General features: G+C 43.9%; 1 protein-coding gene across 1 annotated transcript; it reads left to right on the top strand.

Moving 5' to 3' along the window:
• The first annotated feature begins 464 nt into the window (after nt 1-464).
• Nucleotides 465-25758, top strand: LOC112255492 (G-protein coupled receptor 22-like). The gene is made up of 4 exons (XM_042324488.1): nt 465-878; nt 21925-22621; nt 22804-23076; nt 23243-25758. The coding sequence occupies exons 2-4, from the start codon at nt 22051-22053 to the stop codon at nt 23776-23778; spliced, it is 1380 nt and encodes a 459-aa protein (XP_042180422.1). The 5' UTR covers nt 465-878; nt 21925-22050; the 3' UTR covers nt 23779-25758.

Below are 25758 nucleotides of genomic sequence, written 5' to 3'. Positions count from 1 at the left end.
TCAGTAAAAGTAATTCAGTTTTGCACTCGTCACTGACTCCCGTTCATATTCAAGGCAGTGTGATTGCTTGTGGGGAGCTCTCACCTCTAGAAAATACAGGGGAAATAGAGGAAAATAACCAAATGAACAGAACATTGTCTGAATACAATATCTGTTGAATAGAGAGGAAAACAGTGGCCATTTTTTCTCAAGCGGACCTGCCATTCTTTCATCTTGTCCTCGCATACCCACCCTGAGAGATAGAGAAGGTGGAGGTGGTGCAATATAGTGTTGTACTGTGTGTGAGAGGGAGCAGAAATGTTTCAGGAATCACTATTAGGGAGCATTCACCCTTGAGGAATCTCAGGTTGTCCTTGTAACAGTACCCATCACACCCCCTCCCTCATATTCCATTCCCCCTCCAACTATAGCGCTCAATCCCCCCTTCTCCACCCACCTCCCCTTTCTACATGCCTTCCTTTATGCCTGCAGATAGTGACCATATTGGAGAAGGGTTGGATTGGCTGCGCTTCTATGAGCGGCAACCAGCTGCAGTGCATGTGTAATCTATGCGTTTCGTTTGATTGATCCATGTGTGGGATGCTTCATTCTGTGTAGAGGCAATGAGCTGATTTCGTCTAGAGAGGGAAAACGCTAAAAGGTTGAGGAATTAATTGATTTATGAACAGAAAAAGGTCGGTACTAACCTCTCTTTCTTGTCCCGTGGAGGATTTCGTACCAATCCCGCGCTAAAGGCGCGAAATAATTCCGGTCACGTCGCGCGCTGAAAGCGGGCTGTCCTGGAGCTTTGGTGCTCTGTGCACGCGAGAGATAGCGCAGAGCGCGGACACCTGCAGTAGAATGTAGCGGGAATTCCCCTCCTAAACCGGCGCAAGGAGGTAAGTCAAAAAAAGTATTAAACCATTTACATTATGTTTATAATTCTATATAGGTTATAGGCTGCCGTTAGCCTTCCACCATGTTATCCTCTACATATATATATATATATATATATATATATATATATATATATATATATATATATATATATATATATATACTGCATCTTGAGAGTTCATTTATCTATTGAAGGATAATTTGTTTGTTTTAGACATTGATACAGGAGAAGTTGGAAGAAATTGTTAAATTGAAAAATGTTGAATTATGCAACATTAACACACATGTTGCAGTTCAGGCCACATGGCAAGGACGCAGAGTCGGTAGAAGTGTGCGATCAGCCCAGAGGGTCGGGAAGAGACGTCCATAGAGCGTCATTACCAGCTCAGTAACCTAACGTAGCCATGGCAGTAATGGGATGCTTACCAAAGCCTGTCCTGCCGAGGAGTGTCTCTGTCGAATGGTTGTTTTTATGGATGCTTTGGAACGACAAATAAACATAAGTCGCCGAGTGCATAGTTGTTACTGTGTATGCTGTAATAGTACATGGTCTAGTTTTTTTTGTATGCTTCATTGTGGCAAGTAGGCTAAATGTTAGACTATTATAGAGGCATACACCACTATTATAGAGGCATACACTAGAGGCATACACCATTGCAAACACCACTGACTGTCACATAGCAGGGGTATTTAAAAAACAAAAATCGTAATTCATTCCATGAATGCATTTTGTTTAAGTTTGTCCCAGAAAGGCAAAATTAAGGAAGATGAGAGAAGAGCCATGTTACAGCATAGACTAGATGGACTAGTAGCACTCAGTCTAAAGAGTCCTTTGAGTAGTCAGTTGCACTACTGTAGTAAAACAGCTTTGTTTTCATGCAGTCTGCATCCATTTATCACCTAAATGTATAGAGTACTATCAGACAATCACACGTCCATATTATATCCCTGCCCTACAGGCTGCCTACTATACAGCCCTAATCAAAAGTTTAGACACACCTACACATTCCAGTTTTTTTTCTTTTTTGGGGGGGGATATTTTTCTTTTTCTAAATTCTTGAATAATAGTGAATACATAACACATAACACATGGAATCATGTGGAAAACAGAAAGTGTTAAACAAATCAAAATATATTTTTTCTTCAAAGTAGCCACCCTTTGCATGATGACAGCTTTGCACACTCTTGGCATTCTCTCAACCAGCTTCATGAGATAGTCACCTGGAATGCATTTCAATTAACAGGTGTGCCTTGTTCAAAGTTAATTTGTGGAATTTCTTTCCTTCTTAATGCTTTTGAGCCAATCAGTTGTGTTGTGACAACTTAAGGGTGTTATACAGAAGATAGCCCTATTTGGTAAAAGACCAAGTCCATATTATGGCAAGAACAGCTCAAATAAGCAAAGAGAAACGACAGTCCATCCTTACTTTAAGACATGAAGGTCAGTCAATCTGGAAAATGTCAAGAACTTTGAAAGTTTCTTCAAGTGCAGTCGCAAAAGCCATCAAGCGCTATGATGAAACTGGCTCTCATGAGGACCTCCACAGGAAAGGAAGACCCAGAGTTACCTCTGTTGCAGAGGATAAGTTCATTAACCACCTCAGAATGCAGCCCAAATAAATGCTTCACAGAGTTCAAGTAACAGACATATCTCAACATCAACTGTTCAGAGGGGACTGCGTGAATCAGTCCTTCATGGTCTAATTGCTGCAAAGAAACCGCTATTAAATACACCAATAAGAAGAAGAGACTTGCTTGGGCCAAAAAACACGAGCAATGGACTGGACCGTGGAAATATGTACTTTGATCTGGTGAGTCCAAATATGAGATTTTTTGGTTCCAACTGCCATGTCTTTGTGAGACGCAGAGTAGGTGAACGGATGATCTCAGCATGTGTGGTTCCCACTGTGAAGCATGGAGGAGGAGGAGGTGTGATGGTGTGGGGGTGCTTTGCTGGTGACACTGTCTGTGATTTATTTAGAATTCAAGGCACAATTAACCAGCATGGCTAGCCATCCCATCTGGTTTGCACTTAGTGGGACTATAATTTGTTTTTCAACAGAACAATTACACAACAAACCTCCAGGCTGTGTAAGGGCTATTTGACCAAGGAGGGTGATGGAGTGCTGCATCAGATGACTGGGCTTCCACAATCACCCAACCTCAACCCAATTGAGATTGTTTGGGATAAGTTGGCCGGCAGAGTGAAGTACAAGCAGCCAACAAGTGCTCAGCATATGTGGGAACTATTTCAACTGTTGGAAAAGCATTCCAGGCGAAGCTGGTTGAGAGAATGCTAGGAGTGTGCAAAGCTGTCCTCAAAGCAAAGGGTGCATACTTTTAAAATCTAAAATATATTTGGATTTGTTTAATACGTTTTTGGTTACTACATGATTCCATATGTGTTATTTCATAGTTTTGATGTCGTCACTATTAATAAGCTGCAATGTAGAAAATATTCAAAATAAGAAAACCTCTTGAAGGAGTAGGTGTGTCCAAACTTTGGACTAGCACTGTATGTATGTGTTTATATAGGCCTAAGCTACTATATAAACTTCTATAGCATCGGAGTGTTTTGTTTCAGAACTAGCCTATGGATTACTACATTAAAGTATCTCTATAACCGATAGGCCTACTGTTATCAAAGAGGCTGTGTAGTCACACAGTATTTTACATTGCCTGTGTATTTATATGCAATCAGTTGTGTGTTATAGGAGCTGCTTTTCTCCTCATTCGTATTGTTGCTTGGGGAGTCCCTGTTGTGAAACCCAAAGGGATTGTCTCAAAAAAACAATTCCCATTCCACTCACATTTTTTTTGTGGCTCCCCACTCTTGACGGCAGAGAGAAAAACGTGAGTTTTTATGTTAATTTTCTGCAATTCTACACATTTAGCCATGGGGCAGGCATAGAGAATATGTTGCAGGTTTTCTGCAATTCTACACATTTTCCCATGGGGCAGAGATAATGTTTTAAAGCTAATTTCCCGTTATTCTACACATTTTGTCATGACTTATGTCATGGAATGATATCTGAGTGGGAGTGACTAGCAAAATCAATGGGGGCCCCATGGAGGTCAGGGCCCCTGGGCACGTACCCTGTGTGCCTGGTTGGTATTCAGCCATGATTACTAAAAGTTTAGATAACTATATAGACTAACTTACCAATGTAAAAATTGTTAGCTGACATGGCTAATTGAGTGACTGTCAGTTACTGACAAAACAAGAGAACTACTGATGCACACCCAAATTTCGAACTTGCACCTTGAGTCTTCTACTATTCTAACTCTCAAAAGTAAGTTGAGACCCCCGCTGACTTTATAAAAATACATTTAAAAAACACTTATGACTCTTATGCCTGGAGCCGGCCCTGTGTGTGTGCGTGTGAGAGAGAGTGCGAGCGAGAGAAAGAACGTGTGTGTGCATACAATTTACAATTTTGCACACTAGAGTGTTTGTTTGGTGTTTGTCTTTCTGTGCATGATGTGGTGCACGTGTGTGTATTCATGGAGGATTTGATGGTGGATGTGGTGGGGGAATATATTTTTACAAATGTGTCACTCTACAGCTAGCTGCTGCAGTAATTGAGCGAAGCTGTCATATTTGATTTCTGTACAATGAGTAAAATATTTGCTCTCCTACAGTTGTTCTGTAATGCACTGAATGTTCTGATGTAGAGGTTAATACACTCACTATCCTAAGATTTCACAACATCATGAGAGTCTCAATTTGCCTGGAAGTCTAGGGACATCAGAAATAAGAAAGGCTAAGAAAGGTTGTTGTTTAAGGCAGTTGTCTATGGTTAAGTCATTTGTGGTTTTGAATGTGTTCATAGAGTATGTTTTCATCTGTGTTGGTATATCTGATGGGCTTTTGTGTTGTGAATCTGAGGGCCTACAGTACAGACTCACTGGTTCCAGCTATTTCCTAAGACTGCTGGAGACTATTATTCTTAACAGAGTGGTTGCAGATCCAACTTTTCCTGGACCTTTCTTCCTGCCAACTAAAGGTCCGAGAGGTCTCTACAGTACGTATATATATATATTTTTTTGCATAGCTGCTGCTCACTCTGCTGCCGCTTCAATGATCGGGCGTCTAGTCCTGTTGTAGTCTACCAACTTCGACATGTTGCACATGACCGATATGTTGTTTAACAAACTTCTTTGTCTGTTGGAACAGTAGGCTAGGCTATTGCAAACATAAGCATGACACAAACAGGCAGTCTAATTAGCAATGTCATGTTCTTTTTTCAGAAGGGAGTACATGCAGCTATTTAGGCAGCATATCAAACACAAGCAAGACACAGACATGCAGTCTAAATAATGATTTAATTACATTTTTTCATCATCATTGCAACATTGGCATGGTAGGGAGCAGAAAAGCAGTCAACGTAATGGTGTTCTTTTTCAGGATACAATAAGGCAGCATAACTATAAAGATTACATCATCGCAAATGTATGTGTGTGTTTAAAAAGCAGATTGTTTTTCCTCAATGCAATGTGTAGACTGCGCCCTGCTTATGCTGCTGCAATATCCTTAGTTACAACAGACGGAGAAAGTGGCAGCCTTCGTCCTAAATTACCCTGAGTAATATAAGGCCGAGACATAGGCTACATCATCATGTCGATCAAATTGGTTGAGGGTTCAGAAGAAGATGAATAAAGAGAGAAACGTGAAGGGGAGGTAGAGCAGCAGATACGTAAAAACAAAATAGTGCGTAAAATAACACATGCAGAACTTGAATCGGACCTTCAGCTCTGGGGAAAAAAAGATCCAGGGGGGCAGGACGGTTACGTACGGATCTGCAGCCTCGGCTTATTCTTCATGGCCGGATATTTAAAGTCATCCAAAACCATCTCTAATCTTTTCTCTCTCTGACTCAGAAGGTTTGAACAGGGTTGGATGAATACAAATGAATATGAAGAGGGTTCAGTTTTACACAGCTCTACTGTGCAGACTTTTCCCCTGTGTAAAGCAGTGAGGTGGCTATGTGAAATTAGAAGCACATTGCAATTAATTCACTGATCCAAGATAATGAGTGACGAGAAGAGATTTCTCCACCGCACAATAAATACATTGAGAAAGTGAGAGAGATGTGTGTGATCCAAAGCTAGATAGGATAAAAGTAAGGAGAGGGGGTGGGAAGGAGGGACACATGAAAAGCAGACAAAATGGATAGATGGAAAGATAAATCGCCAGTGAGGTTGAGGGAGACACTAAGGAGAGATATGCCATCAAGGTGGGGGAGATCGCTGTGAAAGTGGGGAGATAAAACACAAATGTGTGTGCTTTTTTTATCCGTTCATGTGTCTGTGTGAGTGCATACGTGTGTGCGCTTGCTGTGTGTGTCCACGGGTGTGTGAACGTGTGCACGTGGGTGTGTCCGTGTTATGTGTGCCCGTGTGCATCCGTTCATGGGTGTGAGAGTATGTGTGTGCCTGTATGCGTGTGTACATGTGTAGTATGACAGGGCCACGTGCAGGACGGTATGGTGCTGGTTTCCCTTTCCTTCTGTTGTTGAGGTCTGTCACTGCAGTGTGATAGCCTAGCGGAGGGAGTGAGGGAGATGACAGTAGTGGCCCTCCCCTCCTGCCCAAATGACGCCCTGTCTGCAGGAGATAGATGGGATTCATTGAGCTCTAATTGCCTTCTGGAGAGATTTAACTTCATCACTTTAACCCTACTTAGGCCTCTCATATCTGTCATGTCTGTCTGTCTTGCCTTTCTGCTACTGTGTCTATCCTCTGTCCCTTTCTCTTTCTTTCCCTTTGCTCTAAAAATGTAACCTCTCTTGATCTACCCATCTCTCTGTTCCTGTTTTTCTCTCCTTCTCCCCCCCCCTCTCTCTCTCCCTTGGCTTGTTCAGGCAGATGTTGAACTGTAATGTTACAATGGGACTCTGGCGTATGGTGAAACAAAAACAAAACTACACCTCCGTCCCAACACCAGCAGCCTGCTTATCTGGGACGAATTCATACATAAACACTTCCTAAATGTGGCAAACTGTCTGCGAAAACTTTAGTTTTCATGTGGGGGGGGGGGGAGGCATGGAATGACAATGGGGAAAATACCACACCTGAGTTTCAAATACTTGTGAATTTGATTCAAATACTTGTTTGAGCCTGTCTGGTTTAATAAACCAACAGAAAAGTAGCCTACTAAAATTGCAAACCTGCCCATCTGGCACGCCAGGTAGACTCAAGCAAAGCTCAAAGTATTTGAATACATTTTTTAAGTATTTGAAACCCAGGCCAGGTCAGAAAAATACACAGGATTTGAATGCTTTTCTTGGAAAACAGTGCAATTTCTGTGAAGCTGGTCCTCACAATTTATGATATTCTCATGTATTTTTCACCTAAAATGTCCATTTGTGCCCCAGACGGAACTCATTCACGGCTCATGACAGAAAGGTTTGTGACGCCACCGTTGCTTAGCACCGCTTAGCACTTAAAACCTCTCAAGTAATGTGGGAGTAATTATGGGGAAAAAAATGTATCCTAATGAATGTAATTATAATCCACTAAGTTATTGTTCAACAGCACTACATTTCACATTGTGCTAGAATACACAACCTACTAGCATCATAATTTCTCTCCATGCGGCCTGCTATGCTTAAACCCTCTCCGTCATAGCTTGATTATACAGTGACTCAGTGGCGCCTGATTTGGATTCATTCTCTTTTTTAAAGAGGCTTGATTGCATTGCGGTCTTGATTGGCCTTATTGATGGGCTGGTACTTGTAATGGCTAAATGACAGACTTGGTCTCTCGGGCTGGGGATAGTTATGTGATGTGAGAAGGTTTTATAACGGATGCTAAAGCAACTTCCATTGACAACAATCTGATAAGCCGACACATGATAATGATGACACTTCCCCAGGACCCAAGGGTTACCTAGAGATCAAGGTCCTCTTCATCTATAGCTATCCTTAGGGGCTCCTCTGCCTTACTGTACCAGGGACATTTTGGACAGGATTTGGGTTCACCTCAGGCATGTGGATGTGTTGCTGGGTGGGTGAGTTGTGGGCTGTTTTGTGTAGGTGTTAGGCCATCTGTGTCCGTTTGTGTGAGTAAGGCAGAGAGAGATAGTGGGAATCAAAGGCTCTTTTAAAGAGCAAGTATTAGTGTTTATAAGGAAATACAAAATGTTGGTGATAGAAATGAGTAGAATTGTGATTACAGAGATTTCCATTGGAAATCTGTTTTTAATTGATATTATAGCTGATACAGAAAGAGCTTTAAAGATCTCAATACATTGAGGAGATACTGAAAATATGGAGAGAGAAAACGAGCAAGAGAAGGTGGAGGCATGATGGATGGGAAAGAGGAGAGAAGAGGAGGAGGGTTTGGGAGTGGTCAAATGAGAGCTGGATAGAGGGAGTGAATAGGGCTCAAACATTCCCCTCAAGCGATTACACTACTCAACATCCATCTGCAACTCTGTACCTCCCTCCCATTCATCACTCCTTCCCTACATCCCCCTTTCTTTTTCTCTCTTTCTGTCTCACTCTCACTCTCAAACAGGTGGATGGGAACCAGCAGTCTTTTAAACACACAACATGTAATTTACCACAGATGGTTATCAATCTTCAAAGGGGAGTAGGTTTGTGTGGTTTGTTGGTGGTGATGTGGGATAGAGGATACTTTCCTGTGTGGGGGTTTGAATCAGTGGATGGTGGGATAGGCTGTGTGTATTGCTGGCACAATATGGCGTGTGTGTGCTCGTGTGTGACGTAGCCATCTCTGAGGCGGGACGCAGTAGGCAGTGTGTGTACATGTGAGTGTGTATATCAGTGTATGGTTGGGTGGTGGGGGTGTGCATTAAGCGAACTGAGCAGAAGTGAAAATGACAGGTGGAGCGTATTCTATTATTTTACTGTCAGATTTAAATAGCATATCCCAGTAGCGCTAGCCGTAGTATGAATATTTCTATTTACTATTGATGACTGTCCAGAGAAAATAGAGTGAACTAGGCAGCTACATTTCTTTTCTCATTTGGCTTCTTTGCATTGAGCTGGCAGTAGCATGCTCTGTGTTGGGCTTGGACAGGCTGCTTTTTCTGCTAGGTGTTGGTTGGCTTCCAGGGAGGCTGCTGGCCCAGCTGGTGGCTGCTAGCGGTTAGCACTGCGGGATGAATTGAGTGGGAAAATTAAGCCTTTGATCGATTGTCTCACTGCGGACATTAGAAACACCTAAGACAGCCATGAGTCAGCAGTCTCTTCACTCTCTTCCCATCTCTCTCTCTCTAGCCCTCTTATTCTCTTTCTCTCTCTCTCGCTATCACTCTCTCTCTTTCTCCAACCCCCCTCTCTCTTTCTCTGTCCCTCCCCCTTGCTCCCTCTGTCTGTCAGTACCCATCTATCAATACACTTTATCACTATATTTTCACTCTCGATTTAGTGGTGGTCTCTGTCCTTTTGCAGATGTCACACCATTTTGTCTCCCAAGGCCATGGCTGTGTGTGTGTGTGTGTGTCTTAATGAGAAGCTGTCACATTGACAGCCGGATCTGTTTATAGATTTGCCTCCTGTGACAGTGGAACTATAGGAGCTTGACTAGCTGTCAGTCAACTCTCACCTATACCATAGCAACAGAGCCCCATAACTGTAGTAGATGGAGCAGAGTTCACGCTCTGGTTAGAGTGACACACCTCTACTTAGGACCAATAAATACTGTGTTTTGTGTTTATTTGTTAAATCTGTCAACAAGACAGTGTGCACTTAATTCTATTATAAGTTCTAAAACAATGTTTCTGTCTGCTGGTTGAGGCTAGTAGTTAGATCAAATTGAATGTCATGAGCTCGATAGCCATAAGCAAGGTCTATTGGTTGCCTGCTAGGTGAGGTGGTAGAACTTGCTGTCTTTCTGAGAACAATGATGTGTGACTGGTGCAAAGTTTGTTCCAGTCACAAATCAATTTGAACAGAGTCAAACTAATGAAGAGGGCACAGAGGAACACACAAGGCTCTCACGTCACCCCCTGAGTCCAAATGAAGCTTCTGAATGGGTAATGAGAGGCCTGGGATCTTATTGGTTCCTTTGACTTTTGCCAAATCAGTTGATTGATTGCTTGTTTTTTGTTAGGAGTTTTTGCTCCTGGTTGGGGAGATGTGCTGGATCTGCCATCAAACTTTAATGACCTCAGGGACTAGCATTTTCCCCTCGTTTCTCCTCTATTTGGGTTGTTGTTAAATAGAACATGAGGCTGGTTGTCTTCATCTCTTCCCCTATCCCTTCCATCACTGTCTGGCCTGTCAATCACATGCCTGTTAGGCTTTGTGTCTGTGGTGTGTCACCTTGCTTCCAGCTATACTGTTCACTGTTTACTGCATACTTGGCTGGCCAAATAACACACACAGGCGAGTGTATTAGTATTTTATTCGGATCCCCAATCAGCTGCTGCCAAGGCAGCGGCTACTCTTCCTGTGGTCCAAAAAGGAAACAAAACACAACAAATATAATACATCTCTCTGGTGATTTCACATACATTATCGAGCATTTAACACATACTGTTTTATAACGGCACAGGGTGAGACCCAGATGCAGACACAGGATGCAGATGGTTCGAGTCTCTGAAATGTATTAAACAACAAGGGGCAGGCAAGTGGCAGGTCGAGGACAGGCAAAAGTTCATAAACCAGAGTTCAAACGGTACAAGGCGGCAGGCAGGCTCGAGATCAGGGCAGGCTGAGTGGTCAGGCAGGCGGGCTTAGTGTTAGGGCAGGCAAGAGGTCAGAAATGGGAGGACTAGAAAAACGGAGACTATGAAAAACCAGGAGCTCGGAAAAACACACTGGTACGCTTGACAAGACGAACTGGCAACAGACAAACAGAGAACACAGGAATAAATACACTGGGAATAATGGGCAAGATTGGTGACACCTGGACGGGGGTGGAGACAATCACAAATACATGTGAAACAGATCAGGGTGTGACACTTTTAGCACTCGGTGGTCTATACTAACTTCCTATGAGAATAGGCTTTAGGTAAGGCAGATGAACCTGTAGCTATATTACTTCCACTTCATCTGACATGAGATCGTCTCTCACAGGAATATTACTCTGGACATGTATAGCATATACACCTCCTCCATTTGCATTCCTATCTTTTCTGTATATGCTATAACCATGTATAGCTGCTACTGCATCATCAAAGGAATTATTTATGTGTGTTTCAGAGATGGTCAGAATAAGAACGTTTTCTGATGTTAGTAAGATGTCAATTTCATGAACCTTGTTTCTCAGGCTACATACACTCAAAAGTTTTGGGTCACTTAGAAATGTCCTTGTTTTTGAAAGAAAAGCCCTTTTTTTGTTAATTAAAATAACATCAAATTGATCAGAAATACAGTGTAGATGTTGTTAATGTTGTAAATGACAATGGTAGCTGGAAACAGCTGATTTGAATGGAATATCTACATAGGTGTACAGAGAGGCCCATTATCAGCAACCATCAGTCCTGTGTTCCAATTCCAATAATCCAAGTTGATCATTTAAAAGGCTAATTTATCATTAGAAAACCCTGTTGCAATTATGTTAGCACAGCTGAAAACTGGTGTTCTGATTAAAGAGGCAATAAAACTGGCCTTTAGACTAGTTGAGTATCTGGAGCATCAACATTTGTGGATTCGATTACAGGCTCAAAATGGCCAGGAACAAAGAGCTTTCTTCTCAAACTCGTCAGTCTATTCTTGTTCTGAGAAATTAAGGCTATTCCATGCGAGAAATTGCCAAGAAACTGAAGATCTCGTACAACGCTGTGTACAACTCACTTCACAGAACAGCGCAAACTGGCTCTAACCAGAATAGAAAGAGGAGTGGGAGGCCCCGGTGCGCAACTGAGCAAGAGGACAAGTACATTAGTGTCTAGTTTGAGAAACCGACGCTTCATTACTCCTCAACTGGCAGCTTCATTAAATCGTACCCGCAAAACACCAGTCTCAACGTCAACAGTGAAGAGGCGACTCCGGGATGCTGGCCTTCTAGTTCTTCTGTCCAGTGTCTGTGTTCTTTTGCCCATCTTAATCTTTTATTTTTATTGGCCGGTCTGAGATATGGCTTTTTCTTTGCAACTAGTGAAAAGGTTAATCCAGTGTTCTCTGTGAACCTCTTTTACTTCCATTTTCTCCCTGCCATTTCTCAACACCATCTATCTCTCTCTCTCTCTCTCTGGCTCTGCCTCTTGGTACTCTCTTCACCCTCTCGCCTCTTGTCAAAAGGAATAACTTGAGTTTACCTCTCCTTACATTTTTACATTGTTAAATTTTTTTGTCATTTAGCAGACACTCAGACACTTACAGTTAGTGCATTAATCTTAAAATAGCTAGGTGGAACAACCACATATCACAGTCATAGTAAGTACATTTTTCCTCAATAAAGTAGCTATCAGCAAAGTCAGAGCTAGTAAGTGGGAAAAGAGTCAAGTACGATTGTTCGTTTACGAAAGTGTTTTTTTTTGGAGGGGAGGGAGTGCTTTGAGTGCTCAGTTGGGGTGTAGGGTTTGAGCATAGGTAGGGAGGGGGAGTTCCTCTTGCTGCTCCGTAGGCAAGTACCATGATCTTGTAGTGGATTCGAGCTTCAACTGGAAGCCAGTGGAGTGTGCGTATGAGTGGGGGTACTTGGTAGAACTTGGGAAGGTTGAACACCAGGTGAGCTGCAGAATTCTGGATAAGTTGTTGGTGTTTGATGGCACAAGCCAACAGAGAGTTGCAGTAGTACAGAAAAGAGATGACAAGTGCATGGATTAAGACCTGCGCCGCTTCTTTTGTGAGGTAGGATCTTACTCTCCGGGTGTTGTAGAGCATGAACCTGCAGGAGCGGGTCACTGCTTTGATGTCAATCATGTTGTCCATCTCAATAGAGGGTTAACACCAATCTCTCATACTTGTCGTGTTCACGGATTGGAACATATTCAAGAACAACAATGCCACCATACTTGACTACAGAGACAGGGTCACATCTTACATCAGTGTATGTGGGGAGAACTGCATCCCATCAAACACTTTTGTATCAAACAGCAGCGACAAGCCATGGTTCACTGGTGAGCTCAGGGCTCTCCAGTGCCAAAGTGGAAGCCTGCAGGGCTCTCTGCTCTGCCAGAGAGGAAGACCACAGGAGAAAGACCGGGGACCTCTATAGAGAGGCCAAGAAAAAGCTACTCTTAGGAATTAAGGCAGCCAAACAGCAGTACAAAGTCAGGCTACAATAGTTCTCCAGCAATGATTGCTTGTTTGTCTGGAAAGGACTAAAACAAATTACCAACTACAAACCAAAAGCTCTGACGGCAGATGACCCCTCACTGCTGAATAAACTAAACCAGTTTTACTGCAGATTTGACTCACAATGTCTCCTCAATCACCAGGACAAGTAAAAAATACATATACAGTGGGGAGAACAAGTATTTGATACACTTTCAGGTTTTCCTACTTACAAAGCATGTAGACGTCTGTAATTTTTTAAAATCATAGGTACACTTCAACTGTGAGATATGGAATCTAAAACAAAAATCCAAAATCACATTGTATGATTTTTAAGTAATTAATTTGCATTTTATTGCATGACATAAGTATTTGATACATCAGACAAGCAAAACTTAATATGTGGTACAGAAACCTTTGTTTGCAATTACAGAGATCATACGTTTACTGTAGTTCTTGACCAGGTTTACACACACTGCGGCAGGGATTTTGGCCCACTCCTCCATACAGACCTTCTCCAGATCCTTCAGGTTCCGCGGCTGTCGCTGGGCAATACGGACTTTCAGTTCCCTCCAAAGATTTTCTATTGGGTTCAGGTCTGGAGAATGGCTAGGCCACTCCAGGACCTTGAGATGCTTCTTACGGAGCCACTCCTTAGTTGCCCTGGCTGTGTGTTCCGGGTCGTTGTCATGCTGGAAGACCCAGCCACGACCCATCTTCAATGCTCTTACTGAGGGAAGGAGGTTGTTGGCCAAGATCTCGCGATACATGACCTCACTCATCCTCCCCTCAATACTGTGCAGTCGTCCTGTCCCCTTTGCAGAAAAGCATCCCCAAAGAATGATGTTTCCACCTCCATGCTTCACGGCTGGGATGGTGTTCTTGGGGTTGTACTCATCCTTCTTCTTCCTCCAAACACGGCAAGTGGAGTTTAGAGCATAAAGCTCTATTTTTGTCTCATCAGACCACATGACCTTCTCCCATTCCTCCTCTGGATCATCCAGATGGTCATTGGCAAACTTCAGACGGGCCTGGACATGCGCTGGCTTGAGCACGGGGACCTTGCGTGCGCTGCAGGATTTTAATCCATGACGACGTAGTTTTTTACTAATGGTTTTCTTTGAGACTGTGGTCCCAGCTCTCTTCAGGTCATTGACCAGGTCCTGCCATGTAGTTCTGGGCTGATCCCTCACCTTCCTCATGATCATTGATGCCCCACGAGGAGAGATCTTGCATGGAGCCCCAGACCGAGGGTGATTGACCGTCATCTTGAACTTCTTCCATTTTCTAATAATTGCACCAACAGTTGTTGCCTTCTCACCAAGCTACTTGCCTATTGTCCTGTAGCCCATCCCAGCCTTGTGCAGGTCTACAATTTTAGCCCTGATGTCCTTACACAGTCTTGGCCATTGCGGTGAGGTTGGAGTCTGTTTGATTGAGTGTGTGGACAGGTGTCTTTTTATACAGGTAACGAGTTCAAACGGGTGCAGTTAATACAGGTAATGAGTGGAGAACAGGGGGGCTTCTTAAAGAAAAACTAACAGGTCTGTGAGAGCCGTAATTCTTACTGGTTGGTAGGTGATCAAATACTTACTGTATGTCATGCAATAAAATACAAATTAATTACGTAAAAATCATACAATGTGATTTTCTGGATTTTTTTTTAGATTTCGTCTCTCACAGTTGAAGTGTACATATGAGAAACAATTACAGACCTCTACATGCTTTGTAAGTAGGAGAACCTGCAAAATCGTCAGTGTATCAAATACTTGTTCTCCCCACTGTATATACAGTTGAAGTCGGAAGTTTACATACACTTAGGTTGGAGTCATTAAAACTCGTTTTTCAACCACTCCACAAATTCCTTGTTAACAAACTATAGTTTTGGCAAGTCGGTTAGGACATCTACTTTGTGCATGACAAGTAATTTTTCCAACAATTGTTTACAGAAAGATTATTTCACTTTTAATTCACTGTATCACAATTCCAGTGGGTCAGAAGTTTGCATACACTAAGTTGAATGTGCCTTTAAACAGCTTGGAAAATTCCTGAAAATTATGTCATGGCTTTAGAAGCTTCTGATAGGCTAATTTACATAATTTGAGTCAATTGACAACGAGTATTGCCTGTGTATATTTCGTAAATCTACTTGTGTATTTTGTAATATATGGCGCATTCAAAATTGGATCACCAAGACCTGTAAATAAATGAGCACTTCAACCTGCCTCGCCTTCTGCTGATGTCATGCCCTTATGACTGCTATAAAGTCCATATTTTACAAATACATAATCATAATGTATAAGCCAAAATAAAAGTACTTGGCCCCTCCCAGGACCATACAATTACCCAATTGGCAATTAAACAATAAACTGGTTCTACAATGAAAAAAGGCAATTTTCACAACCATTGTTACATTGGTATATACGTCTTAATCAGACTTAATAATATTTAGGCAATACATTTCTCTTATTCAACGTACTGACTCCTGCGTGGCGCGCAGGCTACGTAGCTTGAGCACTGGGGTGCGCTGTCGTGGAAGATTCAGAATTTGTTGGTAACATATGTAAGATGTTTTATATTCATCAAATGTGTGTAAGTTAATTCTCATCAGAATGGTATTTTTGTATAATACTGTGGTGAGGTTGCAGTTATCTGTTCTATGTCAAGACTAAGTTGCATGGGCCGCTGAGAGGGGAGAGGTCAAAGTGTCATCATGTGTAAACATATCTTTTACTCCCTACCTTTTTCTAGTGGGGAAAGGAGGGTGGCAGTGTCTGGAATCATTCTCATGCTCCCTTTTATCTTAACCTAAAGCCTCACTCTCCTCTCCGTGAGCTTGTCCAGGTTTGGTTGTATTTTGAGTTGGTTGTATCTAAATGACAATTTGATATATGCCTGTTGATATGGAGGATTGGTTTATGGTTATGGGGTTTGGGAAAGGAGACAAAGCTGAACGATGAATTATGTCTATCCTGTCTGACTATGTGTGATCTTTGCTATAAAGGATCCCATTTTGCCATTGTGTGGGGACTCTCAACTTTTCATTAGAGATACTGAACTGTTGAAAGTCAAAATGCTATAGAGCTTATATAATTAAAGATGGACTTTTATAACTAACTCTGACTTGTGTTTGTGGTTTGCTCCCATGATTTGGTAAATAGAGGAAATTTCCACGACAGCGCCCTCCTATTACATACAGTGCCTTGCAAAAGTATTCACCCCTTGGCGTTTTTCCTATTTTGTTGCATTACAACCTGTAATTTAAATAGATTTTTATTTGGATTTCATGTGATGGACATACACAAAATAGTCCAAATTGGTGATGTGAAATGAAAAAAAAAAATTGTTTCAAAAATTCTGAACAAAATAAATGCGGAAAAGTGGTGCGTGCATATGTATCTACCTCCTTTGCTATGAAGCTCCTAAATAAGATCTGGTGCAACCAATTATCTTCGGAAGTCACATAATTAGTTAGATTGCACACAGGTGGACTTTATTTAAGTGTCACATGATCTCAGTATATATACACCTGTTCTGAAAGTCCCCAGAGTCTGCAACACCACTAAGCAAGTGGCACCACCAAGCAAGTGGCACCATGAAGACCAAGGAGCTCTCCAAACAGGTCAGGGACACATTTGTGGAGAAATACAGATCAGGGTTGGGTTATAAAAAAATATCAGAAACTTTGAACATCCCACTGAGCAGCATTAAATCCATTATTAAAAAATGGAAACAATATGGCACAAGAACAAACCTGCCAAGAGATGGCCGCCCACCAATACTCACGATACTCTGTCGATTCTTCACAAAAAAATACAGTTTTATATCTTTATGTTTGAAGCCTGAAATGTGGCAAAAGGTCGCAAAGTTCAAGGGGGCCGAATACTTTCGCAAGGCACTGTATCTACAACCTTTATGATATTTCACACATGACCCTTGACCCTTTATACCTCCCCTTGGATCATGGAACATTCCGTTCTTGACCTTTGTCCGTAACGTTATGCGTCAGACAGATTTGTGTATTGATTAGCTTAATGTGAGGATTGTTAAAAGTAATTTAAATGTCACTTGAAAGGATAAGGATTCAAATATATTTTAGGCTATTTCTTTAGTATCACAACTGACATCTATTTTTGTCATTGGATTTTGTTTATCAACAAAATTTATTTTTCCATATGACCTTAACTATCTCTGAAGAAAATAGTTTCTGAGATAATTGACCAATGTAGTTTTTGGTTATTCTTCGAGGTGAGACAGAGTATTGATATTGAAGTTTGAAGGACTTCATGGTAAATGTTGTTGTGTTTAACTACCGTTGAGATATCTTTGTCTCTGTGATAGGGTGTGAAAACAATTGTTCTTGTCATGTTTTTAATTGTCCCTCTGCGACCAAATCAACATCTCATCCGCTCACATAGTGGTCTAACCCAGTGTTTCCCAACTCTAGTCCTCGAGCGCCCCAACAAGCACACCTGATTCAAATGGTCAACTAATCATCAAGCCCTCAATGAGTTGAATCAGGTGAGTTTGTCAGGGCTCCAACAGAAATGTGTGCTGATGGGGATAATCAAGAACTGGAGTTGGGAAACACTGGCCATCCATTCAGCACTGTACTATAGGCCAACCTTTAAAAACGTTAAAGCAATATGTGTCATCATCGTTAGCATACTATACTGTTACAGCCTTTGTGTGCGTCCCAAATGGCACCATATTACCTACACACACTCTTAGGCATTCTTTTGCTATCTAGAACAAAAAATATTTTGAAAAATATTTTTAGGTTCCAGGGAGATGGAACCCAAAAGGGTTCTACCTGAAACCAAAAAGAGTTCAACTTGGAACCAAAAAGGGGACAAACGAAGAACCCTTTTGGAACCCTTTTTTCTAAGAGTGTAGTGCACTACTTTCGACCAGAGCCCATATTGGGAATAGGGTGCCATTTAGGACTCAGAATATACAGTATGTGTCTATTATGAATGTCAAAGTCCTTTTCAAACATCATACATTTTCATCATCTTACCATCCATGCAAAACTTATCTTCTTTTTCATTACATCTCCCTTCCCTTGTTCCATGGTCACAACTTTTCAAAGAGAATGTGTCTACATAAATACTAGGCCCAAGTTGCAGGCAACTTTTAAAGGTTACAACAAATCACCTCCCAGAGAGCTTACACAGTGACAGGATGTATCACAACAGAGCGACTTCATTCCAGGTGTTCTGTGGAGTGAGTGTGTGTGTTCTCTCTTGTCTCAGGCCCGTTAAATTGGCAGATCGATGATGCCTTACATTGATGTTCCAGCCACACCTCAAACACCACGGATCCCATTACTGGATTACGAGGAACAAGGTTCAACATAATGACTTTTTGTACTTTGTCTGGCTGCGGCTTTAAACTGGAGACATGATGGGAGAAGAGAGCAGAGGAGAGGCAAGTAGAGGATAGCAGAAGAGAGCGGAGAGGAGAGCAGAGCAGAGCAGAGGCAAGTAGAGGATAGCAGAAGAGAGCGGAGAGGAGAGGAGAGCAGAGCAGAGCAGAGGAGAGGCAAGTAGAGGATAGCAGAAGAGAGGAGAGCGGAGAGGAGGCAGAGCAGAGCAGAGCAGAGGAGAGGAGGAGGAGAGGAGAGGAGAGGAGAGGAGAGGAGAGGAGAGGAGAGGAGAGGAGAGGAGAGGAGAGGAGAGGAGAGGAGAGGAGAGGAGAGGAGAGGAGGGCACAGGTTTGGTTACGAATGCAGCACTAGTCCGTTATAGCCTAGTTTGTTAAATAGCCTACAGAAACAAAATAACAAATTGTAGCTAGGCCTATCCCATATTTTCTAAATATGTTGAACATGTTTGCAGTCCACATTGTTCTAAGTACACTAAACAAAAATGTAAACGCAACATGTAAAGTGTTGGTCCCATGTTTCAAGAGCTGAAATAAAAGATCCCACAAATGTTCCATACTGCACTCACAAAAAAACGTATTTCTCTCAAATGTTTTTAATAAATTTGTTTACATCCCTGTTAGTGAGCATTTCTCCTTTGCCAAGATAATCCATCAACCTATCTGGTGTGGCATATCAAGAAGCTGATTAAACAGCATTATCGTTACACAGGTGCACCTTGGACCTCCACATCTGGTTCTTCACCTGCGAGATCGTCTGAGACCAGCCATCCGGACAGCTGATTGAAATTGACATATGGGTGCATGTTTTTAAGGACACACCTCAAATACACTACACGTCGAACGTCTCATTCCAAAATCATGGGCATTAATATAGAGTTGGTCCTATAACAGCCTCCACTGCTGCTATAACAGCCTCCACTCTTCTAGGAACATCGATTGCTGCGGAGACTTGCTTCCATTTATCCACAAGAGCATTAGAGAGGGCAGGTGCTGATGTTGGGCGATTAGGCCTGGCTTTCAGTCGCCATTCCAATTTATCCCAAAGCTGTTCAATGGGGTTGAGGTCAGCGCACTGTGCAGGCAAGTTCTTCCACACCAATCTCGACAAACCATTTCTGTATTGACCTCGCTTCGTGCACGGGGGCATTGTCAGGCTGAAACAGAAAAAGGCCTTCCCCAAACTGTTGCCACAATGTTGGAAACACAGAATCGTCTAGAATGTCATTGTACGCTGTAGCATTAAGATTTCCCTTCATTGGAAATTATGCAAACAATTACATTGATGGAAGCAACAATCTATCCACAATATTAAAGCTGATCCACCCATTAAGTATATTTCCCTTCACTGGAACTAAGGGGCCTAGCCCAAACCATGAAAAACATTATTCCTCCTCCACCAAACTTTACAATTGCCACTCTGCATTGGGGCAGGTAGCGTTCTGTTGGCATCCGCCAAACCCAGATTCATCAGCTGGTGAAGCGTGATTCATCACTCCAGAGAACGCGTTTCCAATGGCGGTGAGCTTTACACCATTCCAGCCGACACTTAGCATTGAGCATGGTGTTCTTAGGCTAGCTTAGCTGCTCGGCCATGGAAACCCATTTCATGAAGCTCCCGACGAACAGTTGTTGTGCTGACTTTGCTTCCAGAGGCAGTTTGGAGGTCGGTAGTGAGTGTTGCAATCGAGGACAGATGAGATTGTGTGGCCTTCGATTTCGCGGTTGATCCGTTGTTGCTCCTAGACGTTTCCACTTCACAATAACAGCACTTACAGTTGACCGGGGCAGCTCTAGTAGGGCAGACATTTTACGAACTGACTTGTTGGAAAGACGGCATCCTATGATGGTGCCGCGTTGAAAGTCACTGAGCTCTTCATTAAGGCCATTCTACTGCCAATATTTGTCTATTGGGATTTCATGGCTGTGTTCTTGATATTTTACAGCTGTCAGCAACGGGTGTGGCTGAAATGGCCGAATCCACTCATTTGAAGGGGTGTCCACAAACGTTTGTATATATAGTGTATTTCAACCCCTCCCACCTCAGCTCAAGTGAGCTGATGTTAGACAGATAAATTGCAGAACCTGATGTAAGGGGTGGGAAATCCCAGTGTGCCAGTTTTTACATGCCGAAATTGCAAAATAACCTGCTTTGATTCTTGCGACTCCTTAGCGCCAGACGAAAATAGAGCCCTAGATCTCTGGTCCTTTGTCTCGTAAACATGTGACAGCCTTTTTGAAACACCTTTAGCCAGCTACAGCAGCCACTTAAAAGCTAGCAATTGGATGGTGTGTGGGTGGGGATATTTCAAGCTAAGGAGTTAGTTTAACCAATTCAACTGGGTTGCATAAGGTTCTGAGCATAATGCAGAACCGTATGTCTGTGAGTGAATCCAACTTGAAAGTCAATATGTGCCAACTAGGACAACATAAGATGGAGGGAGGCAGGGCAAGGCTCACGAAGAAACAGACAGAAGAGCGAAAGGAGATGGAGGGAAGAGATGGGCGAGTGCTGCTGTTGGGTCCTCCATCCCTGTTAGCCTTGTTTATGTGCCACTGTCTGTGGATCATTCGTCTTCATTACGTGTCTCTCTGAAAACTATTGACTGCCACACTCGGTTGGGCCTGGGCTAGGTCGACCAGCCCCGCGAGCTATCCCACGCAACGAGGAAAACTGAAACCTGCTTATTGTCATGGCAAACCTCTCCTTTCGTTAGCTATCCACAGTTTTAAATTGTGTTTCACCTTCTCATGGGAGTGCATCACAATCATCTGTGGGCAGAGAGAGATTGTACTCATATGTAGATTAATCATCACCGATATCATTGGAAATGTGCTTGTCTTGTTTCTGGACATATATTTGTGAGTATTTCTTTGCTAAAAGCAGGCTTTTTCATAATGTATGTATGTTATCTGACCTAGTTAATGGAGGATGTATGTTGTGTAAGGATGAACCGCCCACCCACTCACTCAGTGTGAGCAGTGAGATATGCCTCCTTACTGGTGCAGGGATACAGCCAGGCAGAACAATACAGGAGGTAGGGAGTTCTTTAGGCCAATATCTCCCTGATGGCTTGTTTAAAAGCTGTGGGCTGTTTGTGTTACCTCCATCTGTTCACCTCTCATTGCACAGCACACACTCACACACACACACACACACACACCTATTAACTCCGTGCCACCCTCGGAGAGGAAAGTACTCCCACCCCCAGAACTATTTCCACTGCCTTCATGACACATGTTGTTGTCTCAGCTCTCAACATACATCATACCTCTAGCCTAGTCTATACAGTCAGCTGCCAAGAAAACTGATCACACTGTTACTGTTGTTTCTTCTCATAGCTGCACCCTATTTCATGAAAAATAACATGTTTGTCACACATTTGTTGTTGGAGACTTAGGATGTGCTATATTTGAATGTGGTGATACTAGCTAAGCTGAGCTATTCCCTCTCTCTCTCTCGCCACAGAATTTCCGTGAACTGCACACCACTCAATCACCCTCACCGGGGTCCCGTCACAGCCAAGAGAAAGGGAGAGGGCGGGAAATGGGCTGGCGTGGCCATTGCTATGCGTGAGCGAGTGCCGCGGTGTCCATGGAGACCAAGGGCTACAGCAACCTTCTGGAGACTAGCGATGGGCAGGGGACGGGGCTTCTGGAGGGTGGAGACTCGCCGGGGGCTGAGGAGGGTTGGAGCCCCCCCTTACCCCTGGGCTTTCAGGTGTCCCTCACCAGTGTGCTGATGCTGGAGTTGGTGCTGGGATTCAGCAGCAACCTGACCGTGCTGGTGCTCTACTGCGCCCAGTCCAACCTGGTCGACTCGGTCAGCAACATGGTCACGGTCAGCCTGCACGTGCTGGACATCCTGGTGTGTTTGCTGTGTCTGCCGCTGACTGTGGCGGTCATCCTGCTCCCAGCAGACGGTAGTGGCGGGGGCAGCCTGGCTACACTGTGCTGCTTCCATGAGGCCTGCGTCACCTTCACCAGTGTGGCCACGGCCATTAATGTGCTGGTCATCAGCCTGGATCGCTACGACATCTCCGTCCGGCCAGCCACACGGCTGTTGACCCCGCGGCGAGCTGCACTCCTCCTGGCCGCTGTCTGGGCCATGTCATTGGCCGTCTTCTTCCTGCCCTTCCTGGAGGGGGATTTCTTCTTCTCGGGGTGGAGGTGGAAGACAGCGAGGGAGGAAGAGGAGGGGGGGAGATGGATATGGGGGATCTAACCTCTGGCCCAGAATCTGACTCTGAGACCCCTACTGGGCTGACCCCCACTCGGCTAAACCCTACTGGGCTGACCCTCACCCCCTCCTCCCCCTCTACTCCCTACTATACTCACCACCTGCCGCCAGTGTGGCAGAACCGGACACTGCTGTGTGTAGGGGGGCAGGGCTACCACACGGGGCTGGCCATGTACTACCACCTTCTGCTGCAAGTGCCCTGCTTCTTCATCGCAGTCATTGTCATGCTGTTCACATACTACCGCATCCTGCAGGCCCTCAACATCCGCATCGGCACCCACATCAAGAGGGGCCCACGGGCCTCCAATAAGGACTCAGGCTGCAGGATCCGCAGGCGGAGACGAAGGAGGAAGGGGCTGAGTCTGGCCACAGAGGGGGGAGGTTCCTCCAGCCAGAACCAGCACCTCACCCACCCGCCCCTCATTCCATCTCCCACCCCCACCCCCACCTCCCCCACCCTTCTCCTCTATCCCTCTGGTCATCTCTGACAGCGGGGCCACGGGGGTCACCAACACCGCCGCCACCACCCCCATTGCCACCACACCAGCGACCCCTGCCCCCCAGGCCCCAACCTCCACTGACGCCACCTCCCCCCCTCCGGTGGCGGCAGACCGCCCAGGTGTCCAGGCCTCTGTGTCAGCCATCATCGCCTTGAGGCGGGCCGTGAGGCGTCACCGAGACCGGCGGGAACGCCAGCGGAGAGTCTTCAAGATGTCCCTTATCATAATCTCCACCTTCCTGGGCTGCTGGGCTCCTCTGTCCATGGTCAACGTGTTGATCCTGTGCATGGGCCCCAGTGACAGCCTGGTACGTGTGAGGCTCTGCTTCCTGGCCATGGCATATGGCACCACCATCTTCCACCCGCTGCTCTATGCCTTCACCAGACAGAAGCTGCGTAAAGCACTGAAGACCCGTGTCAAGAAGAGGGTGGTGTCCCTGCTGCAGGTGGACCCAGCACCCAGCGGGGGAACTGTTATTCACAACTCCTGGGTGGAGGGGGGAGGACAGAGGAAGGGACGCAAGCCTCGACTGGAGGGCAGTGATGCCACCAGTAACTGTCTGACAGTGGCTGTGAGAGAATGATAGGGTGTGTGTCTGTGTGTATGTGTGTGTGTTTGTCTGTGTTTATGTGTGTGTCTGTTTGTGTGTGTGTGTGTCTGTGTCTATGTGTACATGTGATAGTTGACAAAGGTCAGGAGACGTCATTAGCTCCTCCCTCCATCCAGGTGTGATGATGGCAGGTGAGCCCAGAGCTCTAATTAATGTCAGACCTGCTCTGTGATATACACAGCTCCTCATTAGTCCCCCAGGCAAGATGCCTGCTCCGTCTCCATGGCAACACCAAGCTACCAAGCAATATGTGACATCACCTGCTCCGCCACAACCTTAGTTACTTTAGATACATTCCAGTACAGGTAAACAGCAACAATCCACACAATCCATACATGCAGGCACATTGATCAACCTGTAGTCGTTCACGGAGCAAGTAAGCACACAATATCTGCCTGCACACAGAACTCAGTGAGAGTCAATATCCAGTGACATTTTATAATTTGATTAGTCATGCCTTAATTCCTAATTGATTCCCATGGTTCTGAATGTTTTACTGTATGTGTATTGTGTTTACAAGAATGGTGTGTGTGTGTGTGTGTGTGTGTGTGTGTGTGTGTGTGTGTGTGTGTGTGTGTGTGTGTGTGTGTGTGTGTGTGTGTGTGTGTGTGTGTGTGTGTGTGTGTGTGTGTGTGTGTGTGTGTGTGTGTGATCATGTGATCATGTGCAATAAAGCTTCAACAGTGGCTGAGCCTCCCCAGAGAGGAAAAGGCAAAGTAAAAAAAATCTGTTCACGAAAATAAGACTACGAAGTGAGGAATTTTTGTATTGAGGGCAATGAGTGTCAAATTTGGTCAACAAAAAATGTTATTGCTAATTTGCTACATGAGGCTTAGTTGATCGTATTAAAGTTTCGTAGTGGTTAGGTTGTTAAGAATTCACTGATATAAGTGGACGCACGTGGCATCTTGGCACGTGAGAGCAGTTACTCGACTATCTTATCAATATAATAGATCATCTTCGACCTCCCTGAGGATGTGAACAAAGCATTGTGGGATTGTTCTCATGCTTGTTCTCATGGGCTAGACTACAGAAGAGGGAAGGACTTCATCTATTGATTGACTGCAATACCCTGTTGCCATGGCGATATGTGTGGAGCACCTGACATGATACCTGCGAAGATAACCTCCAAACCATGTAGAACTGTAACCATGTGATTAGAACATGGTGTTCATTTACTAGTGAAACATCAATTTTATAGAGGACTTTTAGGAATCAAAGGGCAATATTTGGTAACCCTCACAACTGTTTATCAATGGGACAAGTCAACAGAGTGGAACACCGCTGTGAACCACCCCAGGCCCCAAAGATAAACAGGTCCTGGAGCAGCTCTTGAGGGTTGTTTTCTCTCTGTGTCTCCCTCCTCCTCAGGGATTTATATCAATCTCCCTCTGAAGCATGTTGAACATCAGTTACACCCTTGCACCAGCCCTCATTCACTTATTCTGATAGGTATTAGCTTAGTTCTTGCCATGCGGGTAGGCTACATATGATCAACAGTTTGGGTAGACTATGTATGGCTCTCAAGTGTGAAGGAGTTTTTTCAGGCTTGTTTGTTGGATACTATAATATAGGTCATTTTTCTCTCCCGTTGTTCCCTCTTTCTTCACTTTGGAGCCAGACGGAAGGAATGGATTCCTGTGTATTTATATATATGTACATGATCAGGGATGTAAATACTCTAATATCTAGCTCTTAGGGGTTTGAGTGGTTGGAGTGTTTTGGGTTGCAGCAGTCATCTGTTGGCCATAATATCAGCCATGGTAAGTGAGAGGGCGAGAAGACACGTGGAAGAGATCAAACATCTAAATGTATTGTGTTTCTGTATATGTGTACTGTACATGGTCATGTATATAGAGATATGATAGTATTGTATATAATTTATATTGTGTTATTGTATTGTATTTCTTATTAGAAAAGAACAAAGTCTGTATTAAAGAAATTGACTATTTA

The sequence above is a fragment of the Oncorhynchus tshawytscha genome, linkage group LG07, assembly GCF_018296145.1.
Source record: "Oncorhynchus tshawytscha isolate Ot180627B linkage group LG07, Otsh_v2.0, whole genome shotgun sequence".
Taxonomy (NCBI): domain Eukaryota; kingdom Metazoa; phylum Chordata; class Actinopteri; order Salmoniformes; family Salmonidae; genus Oncorhynchus; species Oncorhynchus tshawytscha.
This window is presented reverse-complemented; position numbering and strand designations above follow the sequence as displayed.